The sequence below is a fragment of the Mesocricetus auratus genome, unplaced genomic scaffold (genome assembly GCF_017639785.1).
Source record: "Mesocricetus auratus isolate SY011 unplaced genomic scaffold, BCM_Maur_2.0 Super-Scaffold_4256, whole genome shotgun sequence".
Taxonomy (NCBI): Eukaryota; Metazoa; Chordata; class Mammalia; order Rodentia; family Cricetidae; genus Mesocricetus; species Mesocricetus auratus.
Window position 1 is genome coordinate 54,200,924 of NW_024429182.1, and position 15,980 is coordinate 54,216,903.

Consider the following 15,980-nt stretch of genomic DNA (forward strand, 5'->3'; position numbering starts at 1 on the left):
CCTGGCTCGCAGCGCTGGGCCACCAAGACCTCACAAGACCTCGGGTCTCACCTCCGCCTCGCGCGCAGCCGTGGGGTCTAAGAGGCATCCGCCGGCTTCGGGGTTTCGCGTCCTGCGTTCTCGCGCAGCGCCGGGTGCCGCCTCCGGTCCCCGGGCGTCCTCACCTCATAGCCCCCGAGCCTCGCTGCCGCGCCGCAGACGCGTCGCCGCCCCCGGTGAGCCACCCGGACACCGCCCGGGCTCAGTGGAAGGACACGAAAAGGAGTCCACGGATGACGGCGGAGGGACACCACGCAGGCTATGAGCGTACGCGCTCCTCTGCCCCGCGCCGGTCGCCGCGATGGCTTCGACGGAATTCTGCGGGAGGAGGCGGAGAGACACCAGAGAGAATGGAGTTCTCCGCCGCTACACACGACGGCGGAGGCACAAGAGCGATCTTCCGAGAAGGAACTGTGTCGTTGCCGTCGCTGTGCCTCGAGGCGGAGGGATCGCAGCGAGAGCCCTTCGAAGATCCCTCCGCCCGGCTGCCCTTTAAATCTCGGTGGAGGCGGCGTCGCCGCGCGCCCGGCGGGCGCCACCTAGTTCGCTGGCCTCTCGCTGCCCCGCGGGGTCGGCGCCCGCCCCCGTCCCGCGCGCACCTGCACCTACCAGGGACAGCTCCCGAGCCGCGATTTCGGGGGTGCAGCTACCGGCACGCGGCGCTCCGAGACCGCTGTGCCTCCGGCGTGCACCGAGGGGAGGCGGCCGGGGATGGCGACTTTCTTTGTTGTGGGGATGGGTGTCGTTGGGAGCAGAAACACCCTTCAAGACCATGTGGGCCACCGGAGCGTTAACATGCGGGAGGCGGGGAGGGAGTATGCGCTGGGTCGCCCGTGCTGTCACCGACTGTTCCTTGAGCACCTACTGAGTGCCAACCTTTCCCCGACGCGGCCACTCCTCACTCTTCTCGGGCTCCACTGGCTCGAGGAAGGCGGTTTAGTCCTCAGGGAGCTTAGGGCGGAAGATCCGGAGTGGCTTGCACCCACGCCTGGGGTATGGCGAGGCCCCACCCCTTGGATCTTGCAGTCGGATAAGGGGTGCCTCGCAACAATAACGAGGGTCACATTCTCGTCCCCAACCAGGCATCGTTCCCAGCGAGCTAGTTTACTCACGGCCTTATTTACTCTTCAGGGCAGTCTCCGGAGGTCGAGAACATTGTGGGTCCTAGTTTATACTTAGGGAAATTGAGGTACGGACTGGTTAGGTGACTTTTCAACTGGTCAGGACTGGAGCCAGAGCCTCTTACACACTGCTTTGCCGAAAACGCTTTAAATTGGTGGTTGGGACTTGCAAGGAAACGTTTGAGGTTGCCACACGCATACAGAAACTAGCACCTCTGAGTGAGGTGAAGGGTGCTAGGGAAACGTATTAAAATGTTCAGGGGATGGAAGAGAAGAAAGCGTGTAGATCCCGCAGACACATCGGACAGGGCAGGCTGCTGAGGTGATTCCAAGAGAGCCCCAGCCTGCCTTGGTCCCCTGCAAACACCACCACCACCCTGTGCCCAAGCACATACCCCGGCACAGTAGGCATTTTCTAGAGGATAGCTCAGCAGGGACGTTGTACTAAAGTTCAGCTAATACCAATTTACCTCCCATTGCTACTCTTGAGTGGTAGACATGACGTTTATTGCCCCCTTCCACAGATGGGAAACAGGCTCAGTGACCTGCTGGGGACCCTTAACTGGAAGGGTGTAGTTCTTCAAAACCAGAACTCCTGCAGCCATCCTCAGCTGTGACCTGTATCCTCACTCTGCAAACCACCTTGGGAGTGAGCAGTGGGCATAGCCTGACCAGCCACAGGGAAGCAGGTCTGGACACGCCCAAGTGCAGCCAGTCACCTGTGGCATCAGATCTATCCTGCTGTGTTCTCTTTTGCTGACACAGCTAACAATTCCTTTGATCTTTGTTTTTCTAGTTTTTTACTAAATTATTTTCCCCAAGACTTCTGTAGGGTTTGGCTCCAAATACATGCCAGAGACACTGAGATTGCTTCTGCCTCCTTTGACACTGAATGCTAAGGAGGTGAGCACACACTCCAGTGGGCACCTATATTCCTAGATTGACTTTCAGAGGTGTGATGCTCAGATTCCGAGTCCAGCTAACCCTCAGCATCCCTTTGCCTAAGTGTCCATGTCTTTTCCACACTAACCCTCCAGACTCACCCAAGCTCCTAACCAACTCTGTAAGGCTCTAACATTCCAAGATGCCAGTGCTTCCATTTATTCCCTGCCAAATGCCAGGCCAGGTCTTGTGGGCCTCGCCTTCCAAGAGATTTCAGCCTGGCATGGAAGGCACATGAGCGAGCACAGCACACCCTTTCCGTCTCTCCAGTTCAGGACTGTCCCTCCAAACCCCTAGCATTCCCTGCTGCTCTTCCAGTGGCAGCCATGAGGACTAGGTAGGCCATGATCATTAGTGAGCCATACTGAAAGCTTGGGACTTTTAGAGGTCTTGATCCAGGGAGATCACGGCTGAGGTGGCCCTTGCCACAGCTGGGAGCTTCCCTCCTGTGGGTAACTGGAAATTAGACTTCCCTGTAGTGAGAGAGGCCAGATAGAGGCTCATCTTGCCAGTTGGCAAGGAGTAGGGTCAGGAAATAGAAGGCCAGGCACCTGCTGGGCCCCCACATGACAGGAGCCTTGGCATTTACAATGTGAAGCCTCTGGATGCTCTATGGCAGCCGCGGAGCCTAGGCCCCCACCCAGAAGGCTTAGCAACTCTAAAGAAAAGCCAAGTTGGCCGAAGGGTCTCAGTCAGCCCTGGCAGAAGCACCCTGAGGCTGACCAATGGGAACTACAGCCCAAATGACAGGTCCCCTCAGCAAGCAGTAACCTTGCCAGGCCATTGACTAAGCCCACAGAGTCAATTCCAGTGGCCCCAGCAAGCTGGGATGACGAGGAGCATTCTAGTCACCCAGCCTGGTTCACCTTGCATGGTACCCCTTCTAGAAATGACAGCTTTATGAGTTCCTGGTTGCCTGCAAGGGATTGCTCATGGAGACCCTGTATTCCCTCAGTCTTTGCAAATAGGGCTGACCCTAGAATTTCAGGTTGGGGGAGTCACTTCTCAACATCTACTTGTAAAGCAGTTTGGATTTATTTATTTATTTTTGTTTTATTTTTGAGACAGGGTTTCTCTGTGTAGCTCTGGCTGTCCTGGAACTCACTGTCTAGACCAGGCTGGCCTCAAACTCAGAGATCCACATGCCTCTGCCTCCCCAGTGCTGGGATTAAAGGTGTGCACCACCACAGTGCAGCTGGGTCTTAGAACTCTTCCGTGCACTTCTCCAGTCACTTTCATAACAAATATGAGACACCTCTGCTGAAGGCAGGTATCTAAAACTGGGAAGGGGAGGGATGGAGGACAGAGCTGGACATTCTGGGAACTCTGGCTGACTGGCTGACTTCCTGGTCTTGCATGGATCTGGGCACCACCAGAGCCCTGCATTACTCCCTCTCAAACACTGTCCCTCAGCTCCAGTACTGTTCCCTTCTTCCTTTGATGCCTGCAGTGGCACAGATCGCCAGTGGCCCAGCACCTTACCTCTTTGACTTACTGTTCTGTTAGCTGGCACTCTTTTTGAACCCTTAGTCTTCTCCACAAAGGGGGCCTTGCAGCCCTTAAGGCTGCCCCTGGAATGCCATGTGAAGGGCAGATTCTCATTCTATTCTGATTTCTGGAAGGGTGTGGAGAGGGGTTATTTAACCTTCCAGAACTGCTTCAAGGATAAGAGGGCTGACTCCTCTCCCACCTCCAGGGGTTTGGGGTTGTTCAGTTGCTAACGTTTCTTTTTCACACCCATGTGCTTAGAACCAATGAACAACATTGGATTTTTGTTCAGGGCATCCACCTTGGATAACCAGTCACCCAGTTAAGAGTAGCTGAAAGATATCATTCTTAGGGCTCCCACATTACAGCATCTTTTATGAACACACACAATTAAACCTAGACCTTTTTAAGCAATTTGTATTTGTAATACTAATTTCCAAAATTTACAAATTTATTTTCAATAACATACTATTTTTTAACACACACCTGGAAAAGTAAGCACAGAGGATTCTATCCATTCTTCTTTTGTTACAGTAACAAAATATCTGTGGCTGAGCAGTTAGGTCATTGACAAGGAGAGGACTTTACTAGCTGGTTCTGGAGTTCGGCCAAATGGAGGCCATGATGTTAGCTTTCTGGGTGGCTCTTCACACAGTGAACTAGCAGGATAGCGCTGCTAGTTCAAATCTTTGTTACTTTTTTAGGGTTTAGTTTTAATTATGTATACTTCTGTGGGTATGTGCGTGGGAGTATGTGCCATTGGAGGCCAGGAGAAGGCATAAAATCCCCAGAGCTGCAGCTCACAGTCAGTTGTGAGCTGCCTGGAAGGTGCTGGGTGCTGTGTCCTCTGGAAAAGTGTATGTGATCTTAACCTCTAATTCACATCTCAAGAAGCTCCTTGTGGGCTGCAGAGATGCTCATCAGTAAAATGCTCACTGTATGAGACCTGAGTTTAACCTCCAGGACCCAAGTGAAAAGGCTAGGAATGATCATTGGCTTGCAATTGCAGTGTATGGGAGGCAGAAACAGGTGACTCCTTGGAGCTAACTGGCCAGTGTAGATTACTTAACAAGTATCAGATTAGTGAGAGACCCTGGCTCAAAAAAGAGATGGAGATTTGAGAGATGGTTCCGTGGTTAAGAGCACTGACTACTCTTCCAGAGGATCCAAGTTCGATTCCCAGCCACCCACATGACAGCTTACAGTCATCTGTAACTCCAGTTCTAGAGGCTCTAATGACAATGTTGTCTTGTGACCTCACTCATGTGAAGTCACTGCACACATGCAAATAAAGCATCCATAAACATAAAAATAAATAAAATTTTTAAATAAATATTTTTAAAAGGCATGGTGACACATGCCTTTAGTCCCACCACTTGAGAGGCAGAGACTAGTAGATCTCTGTGAGTTCTAGGCTAGATTTGTCTACATAGTGAGTTCCTGGACAGCCAGAACTACATAGTGAGACACTGTCTCAAAAAAAGTGGACAATTCCTGAAAAATGACACCTGAGATTGTCAATGTTCTCTACATGCAAAAACACATGCATCCACATACACATAGGCACATACAAACACACATGCACAAATACAGTCATCAAAGAGTTATACACCATGACCTCTTCTAATGTTAACTGTCCAAATTCCCACCTTCAAATGCAATAAAAGTGTAACTCTGAAGGTTAGGTTTCTAATGTATGGACTCAGGGAGACATATCTATCCTTTTGTTAACACAAACCTAGACACTCGTGGGAAGAGAATTCTCAACTGAAGAATCGTTTACATTACATTGGCCTGTGGGATCACTGGGTGGTGGTGGCACATGCCTTTAATCCCAGGACTTGGGAGACAGAGGAAAGTAGATCTCTGTGAGTTCAAGGCCAGCCTGGTCTACATAGTGAGTTCCAGGATATCAGGACTACATAGAGAAACCCTGTCTTGAAAATCCAAAATAATAATAAAATTATTATTATTAAAAGATGGAGCATTATTGCTATTCCCTTGAAGAGATTGAAGACCTTTCCTCTCCCTCTCTTTTACTTCCCTGCCATGAAGTGAGTGAGGTTTTGCTCCAAGTACTTTCGGCCTTAATGCTGCCTCACTAGATCCAAAAGCAAAGGTAGACTGAAACCTGTAAAACTGAGCAGAAAGAAACCTTTTCTCACAGATTGTCTCAGGTACTTTGTTACAGTAACAGGAAGCTAAATAGTTTTTCTCCCCCCTCCCGTTTTCCTTTTCCCTCTCCCTCTGTCCTTCCTCCTTTTCTTCTAAATTCCTCTCTTTAATTTCTGTCTACTTTCCCTCTCCTCACCCTTTCTTCCATTCTCCTGCCCTCCTCTCTTCTCTCTCTGGTAGTATTTTACTATGTAGTCCAGGCTACCTTAAACATGCACTTGTCCCGTGTCAGCCTCCCAAGTGGGATTACAGACATAGCTTCATGCCTAGGCTTTTTTCTTTTTCTTTTGTATTCATCTTTATTGGCAGTTACATTTATTTTAGCCAAAAACTGTAAAGAGCCCAAATGCCAGCTGAGCAGTGGTGGTGCACGCTTTAATCCTAGCCCTAAGGAGGCAGAGGCAGGCAGATCTCTAAGTTCAAGGTCAGAATGGTCTACAGAGTAAGTTCTAGGACACAGAGAAACCCTATTTTGAAAAAAAAAAAAACCAAACAGAACCCAAGTGCCAGTCAATGAAAGAATGGATAGACTGACCATTTGTGGTCTACCTATGGGATAGAATGTCACTCAGACACAAAGGAATGAACTACTATTACAAAGAGCATGGGTGAACTTGAAAAACAAGTTGACAAAATGAAGCCAGGAACCACAGTTAAAAAAAGAGAAAGATGCTCTTTTACCAGGACCCATCAACATGAGCCATGTTCACACCAAAACTGTGAAGAAAACGGCCCGGGTCATCATCGAGAAGTACTACATGCGCCTGGGCAATGACTTCCACACCAACAAGCCTGTGTTCGAGGAGATCATGCCCAGCAAGAAACTCTGCAACAAGATAGCTGGTTATGTCACCAATCTCGTGAAGAGGATTCAGAGAGGTCCGGTGAGAGGTATCTCTATCAAGTTGCAGGAGGAAGAGACGGGGGGGGGATGATTATGTTCCTGAGGTCTCAGCCCTAGACCAGGAGATCATTGAGACCGATCCTAATACCAAGGGAAAGTTGAAGCTTCTGGACTTCAGCAGTCTCTCCAACCTGCAGGTCACTCAGCCTACAGTTGGGATGAATTTCAAAACACTATGTGGAGCCGGTTGAGTCTGTTATGTCATATTTTCAATAAGCCTGAAAATAACAAAAAAAGAGAAAGGTTTAATTTAAATTACACAGTGTCTTAGAACTAAAAACCTATCCAGTAGGAAGAGACCTGAATAGTCATTTGTCTCCTGGTGAGTGACTCACCCATGTAGTCACCAGACTTTAGGTCATATGGAAGTGTCTCTGGGGTCCAGTTATTCAGAAGAGCATGCTGGAAAATTCTAAAATTGAAATTGCAATTATGCACTCAAAATAGAGGGTGAAGCAGGAAAAACAAAACAAGCAAACAATAACAACAAAAACATCTCTAGTCTTTCCATAGCGTGTCTTTGACCCAAAGAGTTTTGCAGTATAGTTTCCTGTCATTACATCCAGCACTGTCCCAGGTTCACAGGTCTACTTGGGGTGCAAGGTGAAAACCTAAAGATTCCACTTCTTTTTTCCAGGGTACTTTTGGTGCCAGTTATTCCTTGGGAACATTTAAGAGGAAAGACACTGTTCTAGAACCTTCTACAAACACTTGAGACTTTCCTAAGGTTCCTCCTTGCTGGTGCATGGACTGAGCTCAGCTTTTCTGAGCTAAACTTGGTAGCCTCTGGCCAGGGTGAATGGTGACATCGTCCTCCCCTCACATTGTCCTCATAGGTGCACACTTTGGCCGCTGGCTTGGTAAATTCCAAGGAGTGGTGATTCCTGAACCAAAAGCTGAGGTGATTTTCTCAGATCAGATTCTGAGAGGTTAGAGAGTGCTTCCTCCTGGCCCGGTGGAGATGACTTACCAGGTGAGATCCAAGAACCAACTCGCCAGCACAGAAAGAGGGCTGGAGCTGTCCTTGTGTGTCATGGCCAGTATCATGGGTTAGCTTTACTGGGCCCAGGGTGCACAGATAGCTGGATAAACACTGTTTCCTGGTGCATGTGGAGGATGTTTCTAGAAGAGATAAGCCAGCGAATCAGTGGACAGAAAACAGCATTGAACTTTCCCAGGGTGGACAACATCATCCACTCCAAGGAGAGCACAGATGGGATGTTCAGTCACCTTTATCACAGTCTGGCACTTGAATTGTTCCGTTTTAGGGCCTGGAGAGATGGCTGCCTGCTTCCTGCTCTTCCAGAGGACTGGAATGTAATTCTCAACACCCATGTCATGTTGCTCACAGCCACCTGTGACTCCAGCTCCAGGGATCTGACATTGTCTTCTGGACTCTGAGGCACCTAGATGCATGTACACACGCAGAAACATACATACACATCGATAAAAACAAAATAACCCTTAAAAAGAAATAAGGAAAGAAAGGAAACATCTAAAGCACATACTTGTTGCCTTTGTACAAGCACAGGTCTCAGGCACCTGCTTTAGGTCCTAGGATAGACCCACTATAACTAAGGGAGGAGCTGCTGGTCCTGAGACAGACCCTCCGTGAACAGGGGAGGAGCTGCTGGTCCTGAGATAGACCCTCCGTGAACAGGGGAGGAGCTGCTGGTCCTGAGACAGACCCTCTGTAAGCAAGGGAGGCACTGCTGGTTGCTGTCAAGTGGGAGAGAATCTCTACACTTGGTCTGAGTATACCTACCTGCCTGCCTTCCATTTTATATGTGTTGTGTATGCATTCGTGTGTGTTTGAGGGGAGAGGTACAACCTCACACGTGTGCTGCAGGTGCAGGCGCAGGCATGGCAATGGAGCACTGGCTGAGAGCTTACAACTCAACCACAAGCACAAGGCAGAGGTGCTAGCTAGGAATGGCATGGGCTTTTAAAACCTCAAAGCCCAGTTGGGTAGTATGGTGCAAGCCTTTAATCCCAGTTCTTGGAGGCAGATCTCTGTGAGTTTGAGGACAGTCTGGTCTACAGAGAGTTCCAGGACAGGCTCCAAAAAGAGAAATCCTGTCTTGAAAACCCAAAAATAAATAAATAAATAAATAATAAATAAATAAATAAAAACATAAAATAAACCTCAAAGCCCACCCTGAGTAACACACCTCCTCTTACAAGGACACACCTCCTAATTCCAAACAGTTCCATCAACTTCTAACCAAGTATTTAAATATAAGAGTCTTGGGCTGGAGAGATGGCTCAGAGGTTAAGAGCACTGACTGCTCTTCCAGGGGTCCTGAGTTCAATTCCCAGCAACCACATGGTGGCTCACAACCATCTACAATTCAATCTGGTGTCCTCTTCTGGCATACAGGCTGAACACTGTATATGTAATAAATAAATATTTTTTAAAAAAGAGTCTAAAGAGGTCGTTCTCATTCAAACCACCACAGTTGTCAACTTGATTGGATCTGGAATCAATTGAAGACACAGCTATGGGCAAGTCTGTAAGAGTATTTCCTGGATGGATTAACTGCCCTAGAGTGAGTGAAGCCTTCCACCAGTGGCCCAGATATAAGGAAGTCTTAGATAAAAGCCATTTGATACATTTATTTGTGTGCATATGTGCATTTATTTGTGTATATATGAACATACACATTTGCATACCGTGGTGCAGGTATGGAGGCCAGAGGACAGCTTGTAGGAGCCATTTCTCTCCTTCTACCATATAGGACCCAGGGCTGAACTCAGACACTCAGACTTAACAGCAAGTGCCTTTACTACAAGGTCATCTCAACAACCCAAGCCTGTGTGTGCCTGTGTGTGCCTGTGTGTGCCTGTGTGTGTGTGTGTGTGTGTGTGTGTGTGTGTGTGTGTGTTTGCCTGCCAGTGTCTACCCCTTGCTGGTGAGTACATCTACTCTGTTGCTGCCACCACCGATGCATTGGAACTCAGCTGCTTACATCCTGAAATGGAGACCAGTAGCTCTCTAGGAATTTTCCAGGCCTTCAGTGGCAAGTTAGAACTGCTGAGGTGTCCAGTTTTATGGACTGAACTAGGTTTTCATCTGGTGTACAGATAGTCATTGGATGCCCTAGCCTGTATGATACAAGGCAATCTAATAAGTTCCCTCAACAGTGTATATCCGTTGTCTTGTTTCAGTCCCCTAAAGATCTGACTGATGCAAGCTCCTTCCTGGAATCATATCCCAGACCCCCCCCGCTCTCAGGGTCCCCATAAGCTAACCCTGAGAAAAAGATTTTAGAGACTGCCCCAGGAAGCTACAGCATGGAGTCAGGGAAGCAGGAAAGGAATCAAGAAGCTGGTACGAAGGTTTGGGTAACCCTGTGGCAAGTATGGTTCAGGCCTATTGGGCATCTGGATATCAGTGGGGGAAAACACCTCAGAGTTGTCCCAGAAAGGAGGTAAAGCCTGGGTGCTGATCTGTCTATCACTAATGCTCAGTGTGTCCCACCTGTCTGGCTGCAAACACCAGGGACATAAAAGCCTCCATTCAAATCACAGGCACTGGGGTGGCCACAGTGGGGACAGTTGGTGGATCCAGAAGAGTGGGGCTGTCCGGTGGAAATGGGCCTTCATGTCTCCTGTTCAGCCTTACTCTCAGTCAGTCTCAGAGCTTTCCCGTTTCCCACAGGATGGATGCTCTGTTCAGATAGCTGCTGCGCCACCTAGCTCAGGCAGGCTTGTTTTAAACTGGCTTCCAGGCAAGTGACTGATGAGAGGATGGAAGAGGAGGCAGTTCAGTGAGGACCGAGGTAGGAATCGTCAGAGATGCAAGTCATCACAAGCTGTGGAGCTGGAAAAGGGAACCTTACCCCCCCAAATCCTGCTCCAGTCTGCCATTAGATGGAGGCCACTCAGAATGTGACCTGGGGATGGGGAAGGGATCTAAGCAGGGCATGAGAGCCGTGTCCCTATTGCTTGGATCCACGAATTGGTTACTTGTTTCATTACTGTACCCAAATACCTGATTAAAAACAAAAAAATCAAGCCAGGAAGGATTTCTTTTTCTTTAATTTTTATTATATATTGAAATTAGAAACAAGCTTGCTTCACATGTCAGTCCCAGCTCCCTCTCCCTTCCCTCCACGCCCATTCCTCCCCACCAGCCCCCCCAGCCCCCTACCCAATCCCCACTCCATTCCCCAGGGAGAGTAAGGCCCTCCATGGGGAATCTCTAGAGTCTGTCATTTCGTTCCGGGGAGGGCCAAGACCCTCCCTCAAGTGTCCAGAATGAGAGAGCATCCCTCGGGAGGATTTCTTTTAACTCAAGGTTCGAGGGTGTACTGTCTACCATAGGGGAGGGCATGGCAGTGGGAGGGCTCTCAGCTGTGGCAGCTGGGAGTATGAGGCTGCTTGCTCAGGTCTGGGTGGATCAGGAAGCAGAGAGGGAAGAGGAAGCTGTCGGGACTGTGAACTGTAGGAGCTGCCCACCAAGATTTCTTCCTCCGACCAGGCTCCACCTCCCAGCCAGGCTCCACCTCCAACAGGCTCCACTTCCCAAAGACTCCACCTCCAACAGGCTCCACTTCCCAAAGGCTCCACAGCATTTCAAAGCAGGCTCATCCTCTCAGCAACGTGTTCAAAGACGTGAGCCTGAAAGGGACATTTCCTATCTGTGCTCACATTCTAGGGGTGCCCCCGTTCAGATGGACCCTCTTCCGAGTGGGAAGTTAGAGGAATTAGGCCTGTTGGACTACAGAAACCCTGTCTGTAAAAAACAAAATAAAATAATACAAAAGCAAAAGGAAAAAGAGAAAAAGAAGGTGGGGGAGAGAAGGAGGAGGAAGGAAAGAAGAGAGGGAGGGAAGATAGGAAGAAGGGGGATGAATTCGGCGAGGACAGTCCACTGCAGCTGCGTGGAGTACCTCTCCTCAGCCAGCACCCCTGCTGAGAGAGCCTCTTTCAGTCTCCTACTTAGCTGGTGTGACTCAGTCCCGGTCCCTGGCTACCAGATCTTTCTTAGGCTGAGGCTCTGCACTTGGCTGTCTTCCACAAACAAAAATGGACAAGTGAATATCCAGACACCACGCACAAAATAAATGAATGAATGAATGATACTAAAATAAAGGCTGGGATGTAGGCCAGCAGTGGAGTACTTGTTTAGCACCCTTGAGACCTCCAATTCCCTATATAGGACAACCCTAAACTCCAGACTTTCCTGCCTTTATCTCCCAAGTACTGGGATTACAGATACACAGCACTACACCTTTTTTTTGTGAGGTGCCAGGCATAAAGCCCATAGCTTCATGCATGATGGGCATGCATTCTACAAACTGATTTAAGCCCCAGGTCCTCAATGTTGGTAAGCAAGCCTTTGTCTCAAGAGGCTGAACTATCGGTGCTAACATCACCTTCACTGAAGAGCCAGTGACTCAAAGCATTTTTTTAAGTTATGATGTATTTCAGAAGCCAAGGACTTCCTGGTGACTGCAAGGAGCAGGGTGTGCCTGTGGGTATGGGCATGGGAGACCGACCTGCAGGGAGGGAACAATTCCCCAGAGACGCAGGGTTCAAAGTCTCGACAAGTTGTCCACGAAGGCAGGAGGGCACCGTGAGATGACACCTGCTGCAAGCCCCTGGAAAGCTGCAGACAATACCATAGCCTCTCCTAGTGTACAGGTGAGCTTGGAAAAAAATAAAATGCAAGAGGGGACAGGAGAGTGGCTCAGATATGGAGTGCTGGTGAGGAACAGGCAGCAGCCACCACCCTAGATTCAGATAACCACAGAGAGGGGGTAGGACTATGCCAGCAGCTTTCACCCAGCCACCCCAAACCCCACACTCCCCAGCCCTGACAGCTGCCTCCAGGTTCCTGTCCTGACTTCCTTCAACGGTGAACAGTGATTTAGAAGTGTAAGCAAAATAAACTCTTTCCTCTCCAAATTGCTTTGGTCATGATGTTTCGTCAGAGCAATAGAAGACTTGACAGAGTACAATGGCTTTTCACTGTATTGACTCAATTATGTACAATGGGTGATCCATGTAAATGGCTGGTCATTCTGCACTAGCTCATCCATGTGCATTGACTCGTCTCTGCACCATGGCTTATTGAAATCTTTGCACCTCACAGCTGCAAGCTACTGTCCACTGGCACTTCTTTTCCCCTAGAAGGGCTCACAGAAGTTCACCTTGCTGGGTGGAAAGTCTCTGTGTAATGAACTCTCCCTGCTCTTGTCTATCGCCTATCTGCTAATTTATTTAACTTTTTTCTTCACCTTTGAAGAGCAGTTTTGCAGGACATAGGATTCTTTGTTCACTGTTTCATTTTCTTTCTTTTTTTTCCAAAGATTTATTTATTCAATTTTATGTGTGTGTGTTTGTCTGAATGTATGTAAGTGCACTACTTGTGTACCTGGTGCCCGGTCCCCTGAAGCTGGAGCTATGAACCACCATGTAGGTGCTGAGAACCAAACTTGGGCCCTCTGTCCGAGCAGCAAGTACTCTGAACTACTGAGCCATTTCTCCAGTCCCTTGTTTGCTTCCAGGACTACATACACCTGCTCTGTTGTAAAGTTTGTGATGAGGAATATACTGATGACCTTCTTGAGACTACCTTGTGTGTGACAAGTTGCTTCTCTTCCACTTTGTTCAACATTATAGTTATTTGTTTATTTGAGACAGGATTTCTTTGTGTCACTCTGGCTGTCCTGGAACTTTCTCTCTAGACCAGGCTGACTTTCAACTCACAAAGATCCATCTGCCTCTGACTTCCAAATGCTGGGATTTTTGTTTTGTTTTTTAAGACAGAGTTTCTTTGTAGATTTGGAGACTGTTCTGGAACTCTCTTTGAAGACCAGGCTGGCCTTAAACTCACAGAGATCCACATGCCTCTGCCTCCTGAGTGCTGGGATTAAAGATGTGAGCCACCACTGCCCAGATTTATATTTTTAATTTTGGTTTTTGAGGCAGGGTCTCTTTATGTAGACCAGGCTAAACTCAAACTCCCAGAAATCCTCCTGTCTCTACCTCCCAAGTACTGGGATTAAAGGTGTGTGCCCCCACCCTTAGAGTGCATTCAAAATTCTCATTATGTCTTTCTGCCAGGAGTTTAATTATTACATGTGTTTTGTGGGTCCCTGAATTCATCCACCTTGGTGTTTGTTAACCTTTTTGAAAATGTTTGTATTTCATCTGACCTGGGAACATTTTGGACATTTTTCTTTTTTGAGACAGAGTTTTTCTGTGTAGCACTGGCTGACCTGGAACTCAATATGTAGATCAGGCTGGCTTTGAACTCACAGAGATCCTCCTGCCTCTGCCTCCTGAGTAAAGGCATGTACCACCACTGCCCAGCTGGACATTCTTTCTTAAACATTCCTCTGTTCTTCTTTCCTTCCTCATGGGACCCCACAGTGTGTGCTGACTCCCTTATCTGAGTATTGCATACTGTCTCAGACACTGTGTTCTCCTGTCCTTAAAAAAAATCAGTTTTAGCCGGGCATTGGTGGCACACGCCTTTAATCCCAGCACTGGGGAGGCAGAGGCAGGCGGATCTCTGTGAGTTTGAGGCCAGCCTGGTCTACAAAGTGAGTTCCAGGACAGCCTCCAAAGCTACAGAGAAACCCTGTCTCGAAAAACCAAAAAAAAAAAAAAAAAAATCAGTTTTGTTTCTCAGACTAGATAATTCCTCCCATTCTTTTGTTTTCAAGTTGGCTGATTTTCCTGACAGCTCAAGTCAGCCTTTGAATTCCACTATCGAATGTCAATTCTCTCTGTGTGTGGTGTGTATGTGGTGTACAAGTGTGGCTGCACAGATGTGTGTGAGTGTTCTCACCTGTGCATTGACATGTGAGTCTGGAGAACAAGGTCAGGTGTCTTCTTCAGTCTCTCTCTACCTTCTTTCTACTGAGCCCTGAGCTCACCATTTCCCCTGGACTAGCTGGCCATAGAGCTCTGGGAGTTTACCTGACTCCATCTTTTATATGGGTACCAGAATCTGAACTCAAGTCCTTATGCTTACACACACAGGCTTTATCCACAGAGCATCTTCCCAGCTCAGGAAGAGTTTTGTAAGAAGAGGAACAGAGAGGGTCTAGAGAGACAGTTCAGTAGTTAAGAGTGCATGCTGCTCTTCCAAAGGACCCAAGTTTGGTTTCCAGCACCCAAGGTACTTCACAATCACCTGTAACTCCAGCTCCAAGGAATCTGATGCCCTCTTCTGTCCTCATCCAGTACTACATTCATACTAATGTACTGTGCCCCGGCACCCCCCCTTTTTGTTTTCAGTTATACTTTTCAGCTCCAAAATTTCTTGTTTCTAGGTTTTTGGGTTCTTTGATATTTCTATTTTTTCATGTGTTATTTTGTTGTTTTTGACCAAGCATTCTTTTAATATCTTCAAGCATTGCTTTAAAATGTTTTGTTTTATTTTATCCTTGGTGCTAGAGAGCTTCACACATACTAAGGAAGCATGTGACCACTAAGCTACACTCCCCAGCACCAAATTTATTACTCAAAAAAACTATTTACAGCTAGGCAGTGGTGGTGCATGTCTTTAATCTCAGAGCTTGGGAGATGGAGGCAGTCAGATCTCTGTGACTTCCAGGCCAGCCTGATCTTCAGAGGGAGTTCCAGGACAGCCAGGAGTATACACAGAGACCCTGTATTGAAAAACCAAAGGGGGGCGGAGAAGGAAGGAAGGAAGGAGGAATGGAGGAGGGGAGAGAGGAGAACAGGAAGGGAAGGAAAGGGCAACCAGACTTACATGACTCAGAAATATACACTTAATTCTAATGATATCTGATTGATACACCTAGTAATTATTTTTCTGTTGCTGTGGAAGAATGCCGCGGCAAAGGCAACTTATAGAAGAGTTTATTTTGGGCTGTGGTTCCAGAGGGATAGAGACCATGAGTGGAGCTGAGGGCAACAGCAGCAAACAGGAAACAGAGAAAAAGGACTTGAAATAGCTGGAGTCTTTTGAAACCTTCAAGGCCACTCCTCCTGACACATTTCCTTCAGCAAGGCCACACCTCCTAATTCTCCCCAAACAGCCACCGACTGTAGACCAAATAGTCAAATTCTGTGCACTACATCTGATGGGGTACATCTCATTCAGACATCTGTAATAACACATGGTATGAGCCATCACTGAGCTTTTTGCCAACGGCAGCTCAGATTTGCTTTGCTTTGTTTGTGAGACAAGGTCACCGTGTTGACCTGGAACTTACTATGTAGAACAGGCTGGCCTCAAACTTGTCATCCCTCTGCCTTTACCTCCTGTGGAGCGTAGAATGAGAAAGATCTCTAATATTCGGGAACATTTGAACACCCAGTTGGTG

General features: G+C 48.0%; 1 protein-coding gene and 1 pseudogene across 4 annotated transcripts in view; one reads left to right on the forward strand and one right to left on the reverse strand.

The window, feature by feature from the left end:
- Kmt5b (lysine methyltransferase 5B) overlaps positions 1-259 on the reverse strand; it is a 49,704-nt gene extending 49,445 nt beyond the window's left edge. Inside the window, exon 1 of one of the 4 annotated variants that reach the window (XM_040750393.1) lies at positions 52-259. In XM_040750393.1, the coding sequence (XP_040606327.1) occupies positions 52-88 (37 nt within the window). In that variant the 5' untranslated portion in view covers positions 89-259. The remainder of the gene's footprint in view (positions 1-51) is intronic. The other 3 variants (XM_005064095.4, XM_040750402.1, XM_040750400.1) reach the window with 3 other exon arrangements.
- Positions 260-6,301: 6,042 nt separating this feature from the next.
- Positions 6,302-6,986, forward strand: LOC101842649 (annotated as a pseudogene).
- Positions 6,987-15,980: the final 8,994 nt, after the last annotated feature.